This window comes from Kogia breviceps, chromosome 3 (genome assembly GCF_026419965.1).
Source record: "Kogia breviceps isolate mKogBre1 chromosome 3, mKogBre1 haplotype 1, whole genome shotgun sequence".
NCBI classification, from domain to species: domain Eukaryota; kingdom Metazoa; phylum Chordata; class Mammalia; order Artiodactyla; family Physeteridae; genus Kogia; species Kogia breviceps.
This window is the reverse complement of record NC_081312.1, coordinates 92,421,312-92,435,777: the sequence shown is the minus strand read 5'-3', so window position 1 is coordinate 92,435,777 and position 14,466 is coordinate 92,421,312. Positions and strand designations below refer to the sequence as shown.

Genomic DNA, 14,466 nt, shown 5'->3' with positions numbered 1-14,466 from the left:
TGCTTATTGTGTAGTTTCAGTAAACCTTTCTTATCCTCATCTTCTTTATAAGTTGGGTATAATATCTGCTCTGTTTAACTCAGTATTGTTATTAGGAGGAGCGAGTGAGATGATCTATGACCAAATAAATCTAACGTAACTGTGTGACCTGGTTTCCAAAGGTTTTATTTTATCCATTTTGGGGGAAACCCTAGTTTGTCTACTAGGATTTAAAGAATGAAGCAGATGTGGTTTGATAGCTGTAGTATTACATTGCCTTCCTTTATTTTGGATATAGTACTTCCTTCAACTACACTGCCCAAAATTACATTTACCTTTTTGCCAGTCAGTTTCTACATAACCAACCAAAATCCTTACATCCATTTTTTAAGTGAACACGACTATTCCTGTGTAACAGTGACCATTTTAATCATTCAGTACATACTTAAAGAGTAATTAGTAATTAAAGACTGGTAATGACTTTTAGGTTATTTTGAAAGAAAGAGAGGAAAAGAAGGGCCGTTTAACTGTGGACCACAATCTTTTGGGATCTGAGGAACCAATAGAAATGCACTTAGATTTTATTGATGATTTGCCGCAGGAGATTGTTTCCCAAGAAGGTAAGATCACCTCTTTCCCCCTTCTTCTTATAAAATGGTCCGAAGTATTTTAATTAGGTAACAACACATCACTAGTTATTCTCCTAAATATGCTCCATATTTTATCTAAATTTTTTAATTTTTGAGAGTGGTTTCTTTTGAAGATGCTTCTGTAGGGAGATATTTAAAGGGAGAGGAGGCAGGTGTTACATAGTAGGTCTATGGCATTTTTGAAGCTTAAATCCTGAATTTGTTGTAAACCCTCATAATTATGATCTTACTAATGCATCCTCTGTAACTGTCACAGTTCCTTTCATCTTGCCTTCTTTTATATCTAGAACACAATTGACTTTCTTTGCAGGACTACAGTTGACCCTTGAACAACGCAGGTTTGAACTGCACAGGTCCACTTGTACACAGATATTTTTCAATAGTAAATACTGCAGTACTACTCAGCTATGATTGGTAGAATCCACAGATGGTGGAGGAACTATGATACAGAGGACGGACTATAAATTGTATGAGGTTTAAATCCCCATGTTGTACAAGGGTCACCTGTATATTTTATTGAATTGCTTTTGTTGATTTTCTTCCTTGCTTTTGTGGAAATAATACATATGCCACAATGAGTAGAGAATTGCAAAGCTTGTTGTAGTGCAGAGTCCAGTTGGTCAATAAAATTCAGTCCCATACAGTGGGTAGCCAGCACACGATACCAGTTGGGACCTCAGCAAAACTGCAGATGCCTTCTAAAATTTATACTACTGTGGAAGAAAGATTTTAAGAGAAACCTGACTAGGTCCCTATTTCTACTGTTATTTATTCTTCAACGTTTGGCAAAACATTTAAATCTGATTTACACATAGATTTAGTAGCAGTATTCCCTTGTGTTTAGAAAAATAAGTTTAATTCTTCTAAGAATTTTTCCAATATGTTTGGTTAGGGTTTCCCTTTACTCTCAATTAAGTATCATTGCCTTTGTATTTAGGTGTATCTGTTTATGCATTCCTTCAACAAGTGTGTGTTGAACATCCATCATATGTACTTTAGTAAGTGGGGTAGGGATGGGAAGGTAAAGAAATGTCATAAAGATATATAGTGGACTGGCCCTGTTACAGAAATCTTACAATCCAGTGGAGAGATAAGATATATGTGTAACTTTGCAGATTAATGGACTGGACAAATACTAACTCATTTCCTGAGTTTTAGAGCTATTTAGAAAAGAAGCAGTAACTAAAGGTGGCAGTTGAGTCAAGAGGTGGCATCTGCAAACATGGCTGCCTGAGCACAGGAGCAAAGACCAAATGAAAGAGAAACTGGGGTGGTGCCTGGAGAATTGGGGAGTGGTGTGGAGAGAATGAGTGAGGTAGAATTCATCATTGCCAGCAGCATTGGGAATTTTTAGACAGTTAAAAAAATATTTCTAAGAAATAGGAGGAAAAATAGAGATGAAGGAGATGGTAATATGATCTGGAAAGAGTGCAGAAGCGGATACGTCTTTTGTTCTTCAATTTAGATCCCCTGGGAATACATGTTTTAGATAACTTGGCCTTCTTGCATCTCTTCTGTGGAGACTTGTAGGCTATGCTTGATGTTTTTCAGAGTATATTTTAAGACCTACTAGGAAAACTTGATTTTTGTAGTATATGAGAAATGTTTGTGATATGAACAATGCCCAACTTGATAGCTTCTGGAGAATTTGGAAGTGATAACAAAAGATAACTGCCATTCTAAATTATGTTGATCAGTATAGAGCTTTTCAGCATTCAGAATTTCTAAATTCTTTCCCCTCACCCCACGTCTCCACAGATGCTGGACTGAGCATGCCCAGTGATGCATCCCTCTCTCCAGCAAGTCAGAACTCTCCGTACTGTATGACACCTGTGTCACAAGGCTCTCCGGCTAGTTCTGGGATAGGCAGTCCAATGGCATCTTCAACAATAACCAAAATCCACAGCAAAAGATTTAGAGAGTAAGTTTTAGTCTCATTATTGAGGTTGAATAGTTTAGGTATCTTGACTGTAGTTCTGAATATAATGTCATTCTTTCTTGGTGGGTTGAACAGATAGAATACCAAAGATCTTTAAGTTCTTTCAGATTTTAACAACGGATTTTATTATATGGAAAGTATTTGCCTTCCATCAGCTGTCAGTGTTCATGTAAAAGTGATTTGACAGTAAATACATTCTTTTTATATTAGCTAGTGTTTATACCCATGAAATTTGGCCTCTTACAGCTTATGTATTATATAAAATATCATACTGTGACATTTTTCCTCTCCAAATGCTTTTGCTTTTTTGTTTATATTATTGGCCCTTCAAAAAAAACCTCTCTAACCAATTAATAACAAGTTTCTAAGATCCTACTACATGTAGTGAACCTGTTACATAAACCTATTTGTTTTTAAGCATATATTTCTAAGTTTGAAAATGCCCATCTGTGAATAACCTTGAACTGACAGTTATTGCTGTGAAGGATTTTAGAATGTAAACATTTGTGTAGATAAATTAATTTTACCTTTGAAATTAAGTTTACCTATGAAAGAATCCCAGGGTGAAAGTAAAATGTGTGTGAATCCAAACCACATTGGTTTGTTCTGTTCCTTTTTTTTTTTTTTTTTTTTTTTTTAACATCTTTATTTGAGTATAACTGTTTTACAATAGTGGGTTAGTTTCTCCTTTACCACAAAGTGAATCAGTTATACATATACATATGTTCCCATAACTCTTCCCTCTTTTGTCACCCTCCCTCCCACCCTCCCTATCCCACCCCTCTAGGTGGTCACTAAGTACAGAGGTGAACTCCCTGTGCTATGCTGTAGCTTCCCACTAGCTATCTAATTTACATTTGGTAGTGTGTATATGTCCCTGCCACTCTCTCACATCGTCACAGCTTACCCTTCCCCCTCCCCATATCCTCAAGTCCATGCTCTAGTAGGTCTGTGTTCCTTTATATTATTGTTTTTGAGCAAATACTTATCGCCTAGATTTGGGAAGTTAATTAAATATCACAGATGTGTGACAAAGGAAATACTTGGAGAATAAAATCTTACATATGTGTGAAATAGACAGCTTGGAAGAAAAGCAGAGTGAAGAAAATTGCATTTTTGATTTTTATTCTTCAATTGCATTCTCTTTTTTGTTTTGTGGTTTTTTTTTTGTTTGTTTGTGTTTGTTTTTGCGTTACGCGGGCCTCTCACTGTTGTGGCCTCTCCCGTTGCGGAGCACAGGCTCCGGATGCGCAGGCTCAGCGGCCATGGCTCGTGGGCCTAGCCGCTCCGCGGCATGTGGGATCTTCCCAGACTGGGGCCCAAACCTGTGTCCCCTGCATCGGCAGGTGGACTCTCAACCACTGCGCCACCAGGGAAGCCCCCTTCAATTGCATTCTTTAATTTTGTACACTTTATGATAACCTTTCCGCAGTCTGTCCAGTTATATCTTCTGAAGTAATGTCATACTTGCATTTATTTAAACACTTTTCACATAATCATTAAAAAAATTTCCAAAGCAGAACGTTTTTTTTCACTAAAGAAAGGCAGGCCTAGATTTTCCCACCATATAAATGTATAAGTAATTTAGAAGTGGTAATTTGCTGGCCTGGCATTCCTAGATTAGAAATTTTACCAGTTTTCCTTGTTAAGGACCTGCTTATGGTAGAGATAGATTATAGATGAAAACTAGCAAAGTGGAATATGTAAGGAGTTTACTTAAACTAGAATGACTTCCTTATCCTTGAAATTAAGTAGTATAGTGGCCTCACACTACTTGCTTTCTGTTTTTTGTATTATAGCCATATATGATCTCACAAAGAGCCTCATTCAGTTGCTTTGCCTGATATAAAGCCATGTGACTTTTACCTCAAGACCTCTTTGGTTTGGGCTTCAATTTAACTACTGAATTCATCCTCTGTAACCATAGATTTTCAGAGGTAGAGGGACCATTGAGGCTATCATCCGTAACTCCTTATTTTTATGGTTGAGGAAGCCAGTGCCGGAGACTGTGATTTATCCAAGCTTGGAGGATGAATGGTTGGTATTAGGGCATTCAGTTAGCTTTTATGAAATTAATTTGTTTCTTATTAGAAGCATCTTTAGTATTCATTGGAATGAAATAACTTTATACATTATCTCCTTACCAAAAACATACCTGTTTATGTAATAGCAGGCTAACATTTGATTTATATGCTTAGGAATTTAATAATTGGGTGTTTGATTAGTACTTCCCCAAGGTTAATCTATCCTTTGCATAAAAGCCGATCTGTTGTAATTCAGGAAAACTCTTCTGTTTTTCTAATTGACTGAAGGATTTAGGAGATTTTTGAAGACTTGATTTTTTAATGAAAACCTGTTACTGGATGTATTTTTTTCCTAAAATTTTATAATTACCTACTTTTGGTTTCCTTTACAGGTACTGTAATCAGGTTCTTTGTAAAGAGATTGATGAATGTGTGACTCTTCTTCTTCAAGAGCTTGTCAGCTTCCAGGAACGCATCTACCAAAAGGATCCTGTAAGAGCAAAAGCAAGGAGACGGCTGGTCATGGGTCTAAGAGAGGTTACAAAACATATGAAGTTAAACAAGATCAAATGTGTTATAATTTCTCCAAATTGTGAAAAAATCCAGTCCAAAGGTATGAACATTTTACTTTTGAAGTGTTTTGATATTTATGTAGTATAATTGTAGAATATGCAGTGAATTTTAAAGTGGAAGCCATATGTGTTCTTTAGCAGAGTTTAGGTATAAAACATAATATTGAACATGAAGAAAGAAAATGAAATGTTTCCGCACCGGAGGTAGAGTAATAAAATTGAGATCAGATTGTAAAGAAAATCCCAATTTATGAACACTAGTGAAGGATTTAGTTGGGGCCAACCAAAGGTCCCCTGTGTTGTGATCAGAGTGGGAACTACTAAGCAGGTATTTCTTTACCTCTGCAAATATATTCTACTTTATTTTTTTTTAACATCTTTATTGGAGTATAATTGCTTTACAATGATGTGTTTCTGCTTTATAACAAAGTGAATCAGCTATACATATACATATATCCCCATATCTCCCTCCCACCCCTCTAGGTGGTCACAAAGCACTGAGCTGATCTCCCTGTGCTATGTGGCTGCTTCCCGCTAGCTATCTGTTTTACATTTGGTAGAATATATAAGTCCATGCCACTCTCTCACTTCGTCCTAGCTTACCCTTCCCTATGCCCGTGTCCTCAAGTCCATTCTCTACGTCTGCGTCTTTATTCTTCTCCTGACCCTATGTTCTTCATAACAATTTTGTTTTTTTTTTGTTTAGTTTTTAGATTCCATATATATATGTGTTAGCATATGGTATTTGTTTTTCGCTTTCTGATTTACTTTACTTTGTATGACAGACTGTAGGTCCATCCACCTCACGACAAATAACTCAATTTTGTTCTTTTTATGGCTGAGTAATATTCCATTGTATATATGTGCCACATCTACTTTATCCATTCATCTGTCGATGAACACTTAGGTTGCTTCCATGTCCTGGCTATTGTAAATAGAGCTGCAATGAACATTGTGGTACATGACTCTTTTTGAATTATAGTTTTCTAAGGGTATATGCCCAGTAGTGGGATTGCTGGGTCGTATGATAGTTCTATTTTTAGTTTTTTAAGTAACCTCCATACTCTCTCCATAGTAGCCCTGTCAGTTTACATTCCCACCAACATTGCAAGAGGGTTCCCTTTTCTCCACACCCTCTCCAGCATTTATTGTTTGTAGATTTTTTGATGATGGCCATTCTGACTGGTATGAGGTGATACCTCATTGTAGTTTTGATTTGCAATTCTCTGATGATTAGTGATGTTGAGCATCCTTTCATGTGTTTGTTGGCAATCTCTATATCTTTGGAGAAATGTCTATTTAGGTCTTATGCCCATTATTGCATTGGGTTGTTTGTTTTTTTGGTATTGAGCTGCATGAGCTGCTTGTAAATTTTGGAGATTAATCCTTTGTCAGTTGCTTCATTTGCAAATATTTTCTCCCATTCTGAGGGTTGTCTTTTCATCTTGTTTATGGTTTCCTTTGCTGTGCAAAAGCTTTTAAGTTTCATTAGGTCCCATTTGTTTATTTTTGTTTTTATTTCCATTACTCTAGACAGTGGGTCAAAAAGGATCTTACTGTGTTTTATATCATAGAGTCTTCTGCCTATGTTTTCCTCTAAGAGTTTGATAGTGTCTGGACTTACATTTAGGTCTTTAATTCATTTTGAGTTTATTTTTGTGTGTGGTGTTAGGGAGTGTTCTAATTTCATACTTTTACATGTAGCTAGCTGTGCAGTTTTCCCAGCACCACTTATTGAAGAGGCTGTCTTTTCTCCATTGTATATTCTTGCCTCCTTTATCAAAGATAAGGTGACCATATGTGCATGGGTTTATTGCTGGGCTTTCTATCCAGTTCCACTGATGTATATTTCTGTTTTTGTGCCAGTACCATACTGTCTTGATTACTGTAGCTTTGTAGGATAGTCTGATGTCCAGGAGCCTGATTCCTCCAGCTCTGTTTTTCTTTCTCAAGATTGCTTTGGCTATTGGGGTCTTTTGTGTTTCCATACAAATAGTGTGAAATATTTTGTTCTAGTTCTGTGAAATATGCCAGTGGTAGTTTGATAGGGATTGCATTGAATCTGTAGATTGCTTTGGGTAGTAGAGTCATTTTCACAATGTTGATTCTTCCAATCCAAGAACATGGTATATCTCTCCATCTGTTTCTGTCATCTTTAATTTCTTTCATCAGTGTCTTATAGTTTTCTGCATATAGGTCTTTTGTCTACTTAGGTAGGTTTATTCCTAGGTGTTTTATTATTTTTGTTGCAGTGGTAAATGGGAGTGTTTCCCTAATTTCTCTTTCAGATTTTTCATCATTCGTGTATAGGAATGCAAGAGATTTCTGTGCATGAATTTTGTATCCTGGTACTTTACCAAATTCATGGATTAGCTCTAGTAGTTTTCTGGTAGCATCTTTAGGATTCTCTATGTATAGTATCATGTCACCTGCAAACAGTGACAGCTTTACTTCTTTTCCCATGTGGATTCCTTTTATTTGTTTTTTTTTCTCTGATTGTTGTGGCTTAAACTTCCAAAACTTTGTTGAATAATAATGGTGAGAGTGGGCAACCTTGTCTTGTTCCTGATCTTAGAGGAAATGGTTTCAGTTCTTCACCATTGAGAACGATGTTGGCTGTGGGTTTGTCATATATGTTGAGGTAAGTTCCCTCTATGCCTACTTTCTGGAGGGTTTTTATCACAAATGGGTGTTGAATTTTGTCGAAAGATTTTTCTGCATCTATTGAGATGATCGTATGGTTTTTCTCCTTCAGTTTTTTTTAATGTATTTATTCATCTTTGGCTGCATTGGGTCTTCATTGCTGTGCGTGAACTTTCTCTAGTTGTGGCGAGCAGAGGCTACTCTTCGTTGCAGTGCACGGGCTTCTCATTGCGGTGGCTTCTCTTGTTGCAGAGCACGGGCTCTAGGTTCACGGGCTTAGTAGTTGTGGCATGCGGGCTCAGTAGTTGTGGCTCATAGGCTGTAGAGCGCAGGCTCAGTAGTTGTGGTGCATGGTCTTAGTTGTTCCACAGCACGTGAGATCTTCCCAGACCAGGGCTCGAACCCATGTCCCCTGCATTGGCAGGCGGATTCTTAACTGCTGTGCCACCAGGGAAGTTAATATGGTGTATCACTTTAATTGATTTGCGTATATTGAAGAATCCTTGCATTCCTGGGATAAACCCCACATGATCGTGATGTATGATCCTTTTAATGTGCTGTTGGATTCTGTTTGCTAGTATTTTGTTGAGGATTTTTGCATCTATATTCATCGGTGGTATTGGCCTGTAATTTTCTTTCTTTGTGACATCTTTGTCTGGTTTTGGTATCAGGGTGATGGTGGCCATGTAGCATTAGTTTGGGAGTGTTCCTCCCTCTGCTATATTTTGGGAGAGTTTGGGAAGGATAGGTGTTAGCTCTTCTCTAAATGTTTGATAGCATTCACCTGTGAAGCCATCTGGTCCTGGGCTTTTGTTTGTTGGAAGATTTTTAATCACAGTTTCAATTGCAGTGCTTGTGATTGGTCTGTATATATTTTCTATTTCTTCCTGGTTCGGTCTCAGAAGGTTGTGCTTTTTTCTAAGAATTTGTCCATTTCTTCCAGGTTGTCCATTTTACTGGCATAGAGTTGCTTGTAGTAATCTCTCATGAACCTTTGTATTTCGGCAGTGTCAGTTGTTACTTCTCCTTTTTCATTTCTAATTCTATTGATCTGAGTCTTCTCCCCCTTTTTTTTTTTTTTTGATGAATCTAATGGTTTATCAATTTTGTTTATATTCTCAAAGAACCAGCTTTTAATTTTATTGATCTTTGCTATTGTTTCCTTCATTTCTTTTTCATTTATTTCTGATCTGATCTTTATGATTTCTTTCCTTCTGCTAACTTAGGGAGTTTTTTGTTCTTTCTCTAATTGCTTTAGGTGTAAGGTTAGGTTGTTTATTTGAGATGTTTCTTGTTTCTTGAGGTAGGATTGTATTGCTGTAAACTTCCCTCTTAGAACTGCTTTTGCTGCATCCCATAGGTTTGGGGTCGTCATGTTTTCATTGTCATTTGTTTCTAGGTGTTTTTTGATTTCCTCTTTGATTTCTTCAGTGATCACTTCATTATTAAGTAGTGTATTGTTTAGCCTCCATGTGTTTGTATTTTTTACAGATCTTTTCCTGTAATTGATATCTAATCTCATAGCGTTGTGGTCAGAAAAGATACTTGATACGATTTCAATTTTCTTAAATTTACCAAGGCTTGATTTGTGACCCAAGATATGATCTATCCTGCAGAATGTTCCATGAGCACTTGAGAAAAATATGTATTCTGTTGTTTTTGAATGGAATGTCCTATAAATATCAGTTAAGTCCGTCTTGTTTAATGTGTCATTTAAAGCTTCTGCTTCCTTATTTATTTTCATTTTGGATGATCTGTGCATTGGTGAAAGTGGGGTGTTAAAGTCCCCTACTGTGATTGTGTTACTGTAGATTTCCCCATTTATGGCTATTAGTATTTGATTTGCCTTATGTATTGAGGTGCCCCTATGTTGGGTACATAAATATTTACAATTGTTATAGCTTCTTCTTGGACTGATCCCTTGATCATTATGTGGTGTCCTTCTTTATCTCTTGTAATAGTCTTTATTTGAAAGTTCTATTTTTTCTGATATGAGAATTGCTACTCCACCTTTCTTTTCATTTCCATTTGCATGGAATATCATTTTTCCATCCCCTCACTTTCAGTCTGTATGTGTCCCTGTGTCTGAAGTGGATCTCTTGTAGACAGCATGTGTATGGGTCTTGGTTTTTGTATCCATTCAGCCAGTCTTTGTCTTTTGGTTGGAGCATTTGGTTGGAGCATTTAATCCATTTACATTTGAGTAAATGGTTGGAGCATTTAATCCATTTACATTTAAGGTAGTTGTTGATATGTATGTTCCTATTACTGTTTTCTTACTTGTTTTGGGTTTGTTATTGTAGGTGTTTTCCTTCTCTTGTGTTTCCTGCCTAGAGAAGTTCCTTTAGCATTTTTTATAAAGCTGGTTTGGTGGTGCTTTACCAAAGCAAAGAATTTGGTGAATTCTCTTAGCTTTTGCTTGTCTGTAAACGTTTTAATTTCTCTGTCAAATCTGATTGAGATACTTGCTGGGCAGAGTAATCTTGGTTGTAGGTTTTTTCCTTTCATCAGTTTAAATATGTCCTGCCACTCCCTTCTGCCTTGCCGAGTTTCTGCTGAAGGATTATCTGTTAAGCTTATGGGGACTCCCTTGTATGTTATTTGTTGCGTTTCCTTTGCTGCTTTCAATATTTTTTCTTTGTATTTAATTTTTGATCATTTGATATGTTTCTTGGTGTGTTTCTCCTTGGATTTATCTTGTATAGGACTCTCGGTGCTTCCTGGACTTGATTAACTATTTCCTTTCCCATATTTGGGAAGTTTTCATCTATAATCTCTTCAAATGTTTTCTCAGTCCCTTTCTTTTTCTCTTCTTCTTCTGGGACCCCTATAATTCGAACGTTGGTGTGTTTAATGTTGTCCCAGAGGTCTCTGAGACTGTTGTCAATTCGTTTCATTCTTTTTTCTTTATCCTGCTCTGCAGTAGTTATTTCCCCCATTTTATCTTCCAGGTCACTTATCCATTCTTCTGCCTCAGTTATTCTCTATTGATTCCTTCTAGAGAATTTTTAATTTCATGTATTGTGTGTTCATCATTTTTTGTTTTCTCTTTAGTTCTTCTAGGTCCTTGTTAAGCGTTTCTTGTACTTTCTCCATTCTATTTTCAAGATTTTGGATTATCTTTACTATCATTACTCTGAATTCTTTTTCAGGTAGACTGCCTATTTCGTCTTCATTTGTTTGGTGTGGTGGGCTTTTACTTTGCCTCTTCATCTGCTGTGTGTTTCTCTGTCTTCTCACTTTGCTTAACTTACTGTGTTTGGTGTCTCCTTTTTGCAGGCTGCAGGTTCATAGTTCCTGTTTTTTTGGTGTCTGCTCCCAGTGGCTAAGGTTGGTTCAGTGGGTTGTGTAGGCTTCCTGGTGGAGGGGACTAGTACCTGTGTACTAGTGGATGAGGCTAGATCTTGTCTTTCTGGTGGGCAGGACCCTGTCTGATGGTGTGTTTTGGGGGTGTCTCTGACCTTATGATTTTAGGCAGCCTCTTTGTCAATGGGTGGTGTTGTGTTTCTTTCTTGCTATTTGTTTGGCATAGGGTGTCCAGCACTGTAGCTTGCTGGTCGTTGAGTGAAGCTGGGTCTTAGCCTTGAGATGGAGATCTCTGCGAGAGCTTTGCTGTGTGATATTACGGGGAGCCAGGAGGTCTGTGGTGGACCAATGTCCTGAACTTGGCTCTCCCACCTCAGAGGCACAGGCCTGATAACTGGCTGGAGCACCGAGACCCTGTCGGCCACACAGCTCAGAAGAAAAGGGAGAAAAAGAATGAAAGAGAGGGAGGGAGGGAGGGAGGCAGGAAAGAAAATAGAGTTGTTAAAATAAAAATAAGTGTTAAAAATAAGAAAAATAAAAAATTAATAAAACGGACTTCCCTGGTGGTGCAGTGATTGAGAATCTGCCTGCCAGTGCAGGGGACACGGGTTCGAGCCCTGGTCTGGGAAGATCCCACATGCTGCAGAGCGACTGGGCCCGTGAGCCACAATTACTGAGCCTGCACATCTGGAGCCTGTGCTCCACAACGGGAGAGGCCGCTATAGTGAGAGGCCTGCGCACCGCGATGAAGAGTGGCCCCCGCTTGCCACAACTAGAGAAAGCCTTCGCACAGAAACGAAGACCCAACACAGCCATAAATAAATAATTAATTGAAAAAAATAAATTAAAATATTGAGAAGAGACCAACCAAACGAGAAAACAAATCCACCAATGATAACAAACGCTAGAAACTATAGTTAAAAAAAAAAAGACAGACAAAACTCTAGGACAAATGGTAAAAGCAAAGCTATGCAGATCAAATCACACGAAGATACATACACACTCACAAAAAGAGAAAAATGAATAAAAAATATATATTGTTCCTCCCAAAGTGTACCACCAAAATTTTGGGATGATTCGTTTTCTATTCAGATATTCCATAGATGCAGGGTACATCAAGTTGATTGTGGAGATTTAATCTGCTCCTGAGGCTGCTGGGAGAAATTTCCCTTTCTGTTCTTTGTTCGCACAGCCCCTAGCGTTCAGCTTTGGATTTGACCCCACCTCTGAGTGTAGGTCAGCTGAGGACGTCTGTTCCTGCCCAGACAGCACAGGGTTAAAGTAGCAGCTGATTAAGGGCCTCTGCCTCACTGAGGCCCGGGGTTCGGAGGGGTACGGAATGCGGGGCAAGCCTGCCAAGGCAGAGGCTGGCGTGCTGTTGCAGCAGCGTGAGGCGTGCCATGCGTTCTGCTGGGGAGGTTGTCCCTGGATTATGGGACCCTGGCAGTGGTGGGCTGCCCAGGCTCCTGGGAGGGGAGGTGTGGGTAGTGACCTGTGCTTGCACACAGGCTTCTTGGTGGCTGCAGCAGCAGCCTTAGCATCTCATGCCCGTCTCTGGTGTCTGTGCTGATAGCTGTGGCTCACATCCATTTCTGAAGCTCGTTTAGGCGGTGCTCTGAATCCCTTCTCCTCGCACACCCGGAAATAATCGTCTCTTGACTCTTAGGCAGTTCCACACTTTTTCCTGGACACACTCCCGGCTAGCTGTGGCACACTAGCCCCCTTCAGGCTGTGTTCACGCAGCCAACTCCAGTCCTCTCCCAGCATCCAACAGAAGCCGGAACCTCAGCCCCCAGCCCCCGCCTGCCCCGGCAGGTGAGCAGACAAGCCTCTCGGGCTGGTGAGTGCTGGTTGGCAGCGATCCTCTGTGCGGGAGTCTCTCCACTTTGCCCTCTGCACCCCTGTTGCTGCACTCTCCTCCGTGGCTGCGAAACTCCCCCCCCCCCCCCCCCCCCGCCAAACCCGCCATCTCCACCAGTGAAGGGGCTTCCTAGTGTGTGGAAATTTCTCCTTTACAGCTCCCTCCCAGTGGTGCAGATCCCATCCCTATTCTTTTGTCTCTGTTTTTTCTTTTGCCCCACCCAGGTTCGTGGGGAGTTTCTTGCCTTTTGGGAGGTCTGAGGTCTTCTGCCAGTGCTTAGTGGGTGTTCTATAGGAGTTGTTTCCCATGTAGGTGTATTTCTGATGTATCTGTGGGGAGAAAGGTGATCTCTACATCTCACTCCTCCGCCATCTTGAAGGTCTCCTCTGGTGCACCCTCACCCCCAGGTCTTCAGGCAGGCCTGGAGCAGGGGCACTAGCCCCTCAAAGGAGCGAGTGAAAAACCCAGCAGTGGTGACCTGGCAGCTGGTTCCTGGAGGTGCTACCGTGTAGCTGGATGTCTCATTTCTGGCCTATTCTGCTTTAAAATTTTTGCATTACCCTCTTTCTATGGCTTTTTTCTCTTTAAAAAATTAGGAAAAAGATACAGTTCTCCTTCTTGATCTTTGACTGTGGACAGGAGTCAAGTGTAGGCCAAAACGTATGTCTCATTATAGACCTTAGGTTATGTACACCCATACAAACATCGTACCGTGTTTTGATTCTGAAGCCAAGGTCATTACGAGTGGTCTTTTAAAGGTCCAGTTAATAGTTTCCAGTGTCGATAAAAAGGATAGGCTCTGCTAACCAACTTCTTTTGAACGTGTTCCTTAATGATCATGCTACTTTTGAATAAGCTGAATGCCTTCCCTGCTTCTCTAGATAAATGAGAGATAAATACCCTCTTTTATGAAGAGGATATGGATTTATGTGATCATGGTCTGTGGCATTCTTAATAATAAATGGCCCTACTTTCTAATCATCCTAGAAAGTTTACAAATCAATTATTCTAAAAATAAAGAAATTATTTTGGTAAACATTTGTATCTTCTAATTGATGTATGTTTGACCTTTCCAAACCATAATTATTTTGAATGAACCTGAAAACATTTGGGCTATGTGACTTTATGATATTAATCAAAATTTTTAAAAAGTTTCTATTTTAGGAAGATATATTCACAGTCTAATTTTGAAGATCTACTTTCCATTGTCCACTTATAACTAATGATTTGCCACTATATTTAAAACAATTTCAAAATCAATTTCCAGTCCTGAACACTTGGGTACTGACTTGGTCATTAGAGGGGTATATTTTAAATATATTAAATGACATATTTAATGCTCCTCAAAGAAACACTTTCAAATAATTTTCCTTTTACTATTGGGGCATTCTGATCTTGCTAGAGAGACAAAAATAATTATGTCCAGTGTATGAAAGAGAGAAGTTGAAAGGCTCTCAAACTATTTAGTAATTAAGAACAGTACCTAAACATC

At 38.9% G+C, this 14,466-nt stretch overlaps 1 protein-coding gene across 2 annotated transcripts in view; it reads left to right on the top strand.

The window, feature by feature from the left end:
- Nucleotides 1-14,466, top strand: part of SECISBP2L (SECIS binding protein 2 like) — a 63,429-nt gene that overhangs the window by 30,287 nt on the left and 18,676 nt on the right. For both annotated transcript variants that reach the window (XM_059056382.2, XM_067029219.1), the window contains 3 exons: nucleotides 467-599; nucleotides 2,388-2,550; nucleotides 4,985-5,205. In XM_059056382.2, coding sequence (XP_058912365.1) covers nucleotides 467-599; nucleotides 2,388-2,550; nucleotides 4,985-5,205 — 517 coding nt within the window. The remainder of the gene's footprint in view (nucleotides 1-466; nucleotides 600-2,387; nucleotides 2,551-4,984; nucleotides 5,206-14,466) is intronic.